At 35.8% G+C, this 7101-nt stretch overlaps 1 protein-coding gene across 1 annotated transcript; it reads right to left on the bottom strand.

Annotated features, from left to right (window-relative positions):
• Positions 1-990: 990 nt before the first annotated feature.
• On the bottom strand, positions 991-6518 carry emc7b (ER membrane protein complex subunit 7b). Its single transcript, XM_040018318.1, has 5 exons — positions 6286-6518; positions 4236-4355; positions 4004-4142; positions 3308-3388; positions 991-3071 (listed from the first exon to the last, which is right to left on the bottom strand). The coding sequence occupies exons 1-5, from the start codon at positions 6516-6518 to the stop codon at positions 2922-2924; spliced, it is 723 nt and encodes a 240-aa protein (XP_039874252.1). The 3' UTR covers positions 991-2921.
• Between the last annotated feature and the right edge of the window lie 583 nt (positions 6519-7101).

Raw genomic sequence — 7101 nt, 5'->3', positions numbered from 1 at the left:
AAATTGTTTACAGTATATTATTGTTCAGTGAATGTCTTTTCCTCTGTTTTCTATCTTGTTGATATTTGATCATGTGTATAAGGGCTAATCGGTACATTTATGTGCATTTACAGTTGCATTAGTTTAACACTAGTAATATGAGATTAAGATTGTTATGGACACCTCTGGTCTTCTTTTTGCTGTAAAAAGATGAGTGATGTTGTAAATTATTTCACTTTTTTGTCTATTATGATGTAATGTTAAATGTATCTTTCTGATCTGAACTCTGTGCCTTTTGTTCTGCTCATAGCGGCAAAGATTCCTTTGTGAAGGCGCTTGTGCTTACTGTCCGTCTGCACTTCTGTAAGTGTCTTTGTGTAATAATATACACAGTAAAATACAAACTTCAAGGCAAACATTTAATGACCAACAGACATGTTGAAGACTGTCTCATTTGTCAATAATTCGTCTTTGAGAGGTGAGGCAAATCGTTACCATCCTCCAATGGTTGACTACCCGAATGTGCCATGTACCAACGTCATGGCACTAAACAAATCCCCGACGTCACCGGAGATTTTACTGGTCCCAAGAGTCCAGGTCGGCACTGTTGTTCTGCATTGAGAGTTTCTTTGCTCTAATGCAACACCACATGAAAAGAACAAAGCCATTAATTAACTGATCTCATTAACAGGACTCTGCATTTTCACAGTCTGATAAAGCTCAGTTGACCTGTGATGTCACTGAAACACTAATAAAAAACTTTCCCTGGAGAACTCACCTTTGTGTTTATGGAAGCTCGTTTCCACCACTGGAAAAAAAAAACATTTTTTTGTCCCCAACAAGTCAAAATATTGGATCATTGTTTGAAAATTTTGAGTTCGGTATCTCGAGATCTTAACTTACCAACTCAAACTTCCAAAATAAATACGTCAGAATTCAGAAAATAATATGAAACTTTAGTTAAAATTTTGAGATAACCCCAAATTTTAAATTATGGGTAGCATTTTTTTTCCTTTCCCCTCCAGTGGCAGAAATAGGCTTGTATATGTGCTGAATGAACTGTGGTACTGTAGTTTCTCTTTAATCTCAAATACAAAATGCAACCGTGAAACCCTAAAACACCAAAATGCAGCTGAAAATAGTGTTTGGTTAATATTTGCACCCATTTGGTAAAAATGAGTTTTTAGCAGTTTAGCTCTAGCTTTTAAATAAAACATTTAGAGTCAAAATAAGCACTAAATTGCTTTGGTCTAAGAGCCACAGTGATGATTGAAACTTTGGAAAATATTAGGGAAAACAAGCGTTCTTTTATTTTGATGCTTTCACTTAACTCATTTAGCATGAGTAATCTACAGGACGCTGTCATGCGCATTCTTCACACAGCAACTCATTCTTAAGCTTGGAAAAAGGCGATTTGATGAAAACGACTGATTTTAAATTGTGTCACACCATCTCCATTTACCTGTGGACGGGGTATCACTGGAAAAAGACGCAACTGCATGCAAGTTGACCTAATTCACGACACTTTTTGTCTCTGTGCTTGAGAGATAACTTTTAGATTATATTTATATTCACTACTTCTCACCAAAACACATTCTGTGCATCATAAACATCTGATCTGACTTTAAAGCATTTTTTGAGCCCTGTGGTTATTATCGACAGTGACTGTGCCCAGCGGGCCCTCGTGCATAACACTAAGACTCAAAAGCTTAAGCAGTTATTTGGAACTCAGCCAGCAAACTTGTTTTTTTTTTGCTTGTATTGACCCACATGCTTCTCCTACCTTGATGTGCCAGAATGTTTTCCCCTGAAAAAGGGAAGACAAGGTAATTCATCTTTTTGTGTTACCACTGCTAAGCACTGATCAGTGAAACAGCAGGAATATACAGTAAATATAATCTTGCATAGATGCATATGATGCAAACAAAACAAAAACCCACTCTTTCTCACTTCTGGGTAACTTTGAAGCCAAAATCAAAACCATAGCAACAACGGAGCTTTTGTGCCAAAAGGACTATCTCCTCAACAAATAGATAAATGCTGATGATGAACATATTTGGCTCAAAGTTCAGGAGAAAGCTAGTGACTCAACCTTGAGCTGAGCGGTCTCTATATTTAATAACATTACTCATTATTGTTTCATTTTAAAACACGTCCTGTCAGCCAGTGCTAACACATTCTACAATAATGATTTTACTATGGACTTTAATGTCTATTTTATTACAAAGTAAAACCAGTTACACTTTGTAGAGCTTTTAAAAAGCAACCATACATTTCTCTCTTTGTACTTTCAGTGATTATCATTTTAATTTTTACACCTCAGGCACATAATGTACAGCGTGTGAATTCTAACCATACAGTTCACCACAATTCATAAAATGAGAAAGTCACGTGTTCACTCAAAGAAATGAATGGTGTGAAATAAAAACACAGCTGTCATATACCATGGCAATTTATTTATCTAGGTTTTTAAATAAGAATTTATCTGCCTTAAAATTCAATTTCTCTTCATTCACAGTCGTATTACTGAAGTTACTTAAACAAGAAAATCTCTGAATTGTGTATATATGCTCTCTTTCAGGTAGTGGAAGTAGCAGCAGTGGAAAATATACAATGGAGGTTTTAGCACAGAAAAGACTGATGAGTAGTAGGGTCACCTGTAGAAAGTATCGCGCAAATTAAGAATAACAGCTTTCGCAACAAATGTTATCAGTGCAGTATGGAAAAAAAAAAAAACCTAGGAAAAAAAACAATTTTTGCTCAGTTCGTAATAGCATATTAGAAATCCAGATGTGCTCAAAACATCTAATATTAATGAAATCTGTACAATAAACCCAGAGAGAGAGAGAGAGAGAAAAAAAATGACACTTTAAAACCTTGCTTCCATGACATAAATCGAGCTTTTTTCTTTTTAGGTGGATTTTTAGGAGGCATGTACAGTACTACCTCCTCTTGGCAGCTGGCCTGGTGCCTTTGCTGCTGCTGCCTGCCTTGCTGGAGCCTTTGGAGCCAGAGAAGAGCTTGGTCATGAGCTCAGAGACATCAGGAAGCTCAGGGTTGGGGTTCAGCATGTTCATGGACTGCTCCATTTCCTGTAAAGAAAGGGAGGCAGAGAATGAACAGCTGTTTTTGGAGAGAGAAAGGCTGTGTACAGACTCAATGTTCTCTCTGATGTTAAAAATGTATCACAATCAGTCACATCTGTTACAGTTAGCACTCTACCACAATAAGCAATTCAAAAGGAGACAAGGATAGGGTTAGGATTTAAAACATCACAACGTCTGTTGTTTCTTCTATTTAGCTCAGAGACACAGCACAATGAACATACCTTTCTCATCTCTGGGTCATTGGTGTTGACCACTTTGGGTAGCAAAACAATGATAAGCAGGGGCAGAACCATCATCATAACCTGCAGGAGCAACAAAGACATTAAATGACATGTAACAAATTCAGATGCAATCTTCTTTGACAACTTGTTTTTACAGTTCCTTTTTTTCAACGGTTTTATCTGTCAGCACAGAAGCCCAATATTCTCTTTTTGAGTTTGTGGGCCATCCAATCAAGAAAAAAAGTTTGGCATAAGGAAAACGCAACCTTAAAAAGGAAAGGAGCTAAAAAAAAAAAGAAAAGAAAAAAAAAAAAGCTTGTGTCAGACAGTGGATGGCCTGTACTACCCGGGATAAATCAGGTTTATTTTCAACTCTGATTGATAGAAAGCTGCTCAAGAGTTCATAAGTATAAAAATATGCAGTAGAAATGAGCAAAAAAGGTCACTTTAAGGAATGGAAATGTGACTTCATGGTCATGAAACTTCTGTTCATTATCGTCAATATTGTGCACCAGCTTATCAAAATTAATTAACATCTGTAGTTCTCTAAATGGGGCTACAGCCAATGGACTCTAACAGTACAAATGGTAGAAAGCATATGTTTAATCAGAGTATTAGGATAATGGTGGGATCCTAGGAAATGTTTCTTTTGTGACATACACATGCAATTCCCACTTAATCAACGCATTTTCTTACCATTGGGTTCATAAGGAAGTCTGTCCAGCCCCAGGTTTCTCGCTTCATAAAGTAGCTGTGAGGTCCACTACTCCTGATCTGAAGAGGGTATGGCTGGCGAATTACCTCTGACGTTTTGATGTAATTCACAAGTCGCGCTCTGTGAAATCACACATTGCTTCAGTGGGTCAGAGTTGCCAGGCCAACCGCTAATTTTTACAAGTTTTGTGTTTTTCCACTATAGTGGCCATACCTCATTTTACCCTTGGATGTGATATCAACACGGACAGCTTCAAATCTATAGGTGGGAGTAACAACTTCAACAACGTAAGACCCAGAGGGGACATCGTTCACAGCAAAACTCCCATCGGTTCTGTAACAAAAACATAAAGCAATTTTTTCAAGACAGCAGCTGCTTATAATTTTAAAAAAAGGTACACCTATATTAGTTCAACCTAAAGTTCGTCTAAAATATTAATCCTGAAATAAATGGAGAATGAACTAAATAGCAAAGTATTATCAAACTATCTTACTAAAGCAGAAATACAAATGGTTAAGACAAATAAATAAACAAATGTGGTAAAAACGTTAAAGGTCTTGCCAGTCAATAAAAAATTTCAATTAAATATCTGAAAGTGGGACATCTACAAAGGTCACCTAATTAGGTGTATAAGTATCTAAGAATTCAAGTAGTATGCTTATTAAGTTGAAATTTGAAGCACACTGCATTATGGTAGAAATATAAAAAGAAAGAAAAATACTAAAACATGTTAAAATTTCTGGACCGTGTAAAATATTAAACTGCACAAGTACTATATGAAGAACTGAGTAAAGGTTAGGTTCCCTGTTACTGGGAAATATAGAGAAAATGTTCACTGGTAGCGAAGCAGGGCTATAATGTGAAGATAAAGTTTCATTTTTTAACAGTATGGCCAACAGCGAAAGCCATTTGTGTTTTTAACTGTGCCGTACAACAGTGTTCAGTGGCTCATATGGTAGATAAATGTCAATGCAAATTTTGATTTATATGTATGAAGATATTTACATGTATGTATATATATGTAAATATACATGCATGTGTGAGAGTATATATATATAAATAGTCTAATTATGACTATTTACAAAACCTGGCATAAATATTGTGGAGTATGCAAAGTAGGTTAGTAATTGTGTGTGTGTGTGTGTGTGTGTGTGAGAGAATATAAAGCTACATATAGGTGGATGTATGCATATTATGTTATGATATATATGTATAGCTTTATATGTCTGGTACTATACATATAAATGCATAGTTATGTATAACTACATGTATGTGTATGTATGACATCAGCAAGTTAGTTATGCTTCTTTTCACGTGTAAATTATGAGTTTCTTATATACATGCATTGTTACATTCCGTGATGCAAATAGCCTATTAAAAATAAAAATATAGTGATGACTCTATGAATAATCGGAGACTTATTTTTTTTTAAATACATTTTGTTATAGTTGCATAGTTTAAAGTGACTACTTCTATACCCTTTATGTGCCTGAAAAAACAAAACAAAACAGTAAACAAAATTTGTCTTCATCAAAATCATTCCTTTGGGCACAATCTATGTACATAATTTGATATACTAATATCACAGACAAATGTATGTATTAGCCATCCTTTATACTCGCATCTTTGGTGAAATACACTACTGTACACTAGTCATACAATAATTAAAACTATTGCTAAGACAATCGATTAAACCCTTGTGAGCTAAGAAGAACACGAATGATTATTTTATTACGGATGATACGGTAACATGGTTAAAGATAGCAGGGTTAAATAACATGATATATTATTTTTATTTGTACATTACTACACACGTGACAAATAAATACTATAGAACATGCTTAATAATATGTTATGCCTTCAACACACGTTTGTGCAGCAAACCAGTGCTAGTACTGGTGTTTTCTCATAAACATATGCTAGCTGTGGAAACATAATAGATTATATATACAGAAGTCTCTTGTGGACGTTTTGTGTTGTGGTTACCGCTGCAGTAGGACCAAAAAGGCCTCATGTTGAAATGAAACGCTAATTGATTGACAGTCGGACAAGAGTTACAAAAGGAAAGCTGTGCATGATCTACAACATTTGGTACCTGCCATCTGCCTGTGACAGATGCAGTCGTTATCGGGTTTGACTTCGAGTTTGACCCTAACCACCAGCTAGCAATGGCTAGGTGCTAATGCTACGTACGTAGCATTAGCACGTATTGTAGCACGTACCATGCTAGCTAGTTATCCAATGAACTATGGATATTTCTTACCTCAAAAATCCCACATGTTCTTCACCATCTACTAGCACTCTAGCCGTGGAGACCCAGTCTTGTGTTTTCACTCCGGGAACTATCACTCTTCCTTCGATTTTGAACCGATCTCCGTTAGTCTGCGTCGACATAGCTGCGCCAGGCCCCGATTCCATTTCAGTAAAACACCACCCTACGACGAGTACAGACTGGACGAAAGCCAGTAGCAGCGGTATTCTTTCCCTGTGCCACATACTGCCTCGTCTTTAATAAACTAAAATCGTTTTTCACCGTTTCTCCACCAACATGTAGTCAAGAGCTGTTTAGCGAAGGAGCGGAAGCCTCGCTGCATCAGCTGTCTCTGCGGAAAATGACGTCACTTCAAAAAAAAAAAACTTTATTGTACAAACCAGAAACGCCACTCGCTCGTTTTTGCACAAAGATTCCCCTTTATTCTTAAAACTCAAAATGAAACTCATTGAAATTTTAAATTGAACTAGGAGGCAGAATAAGTATTTTCCTTGAAGGTTTCCCAAGTCAGTACATTTTTTTAATTTTGAAAAAGACAAAAAAAATTATAAAATAGATCCTTTTTCCGTTTAGCAATGCAGCTTTGAAAACTAATCAATGTTTAATAAAGATTAAAAAAAAGAAAAAAAATCACGAGGTCAAATTAACGCTGCAGGAGCATGTTTAAAAACTCGTTTAGCCACTTTAACTTGGTGAGCAAGATCTTTTTACTTTTATTGTTACTTTGGTATTTTCAAAATTTTAATGAGCTTAGCCAGTTAAAACAATAAAAACAAACAAACAAAAAAACCAAACAAACAAACTGTG

This window comes from Simochromis diagramma, unplaced genomic scaffold, assembly GCF_900408965.1.
Source record: "Simochromis diagramma unplaced genomic scaffold, fSimDia1.1 OVJJ01000802.1, whole genome shotgun sequence".
In the NCBI taxonomy this organism is placed as follows: Eukaryota; Metazoa; Chordata; class Actinopteri; order Cichliformes; family Cichlidae; genus Simochromis; species Simochromis diagramma.
Note: the sequence above shows the minus strand (reverse complement) of the source record. Positions and strands in the feature narration are given on the sequence as shown.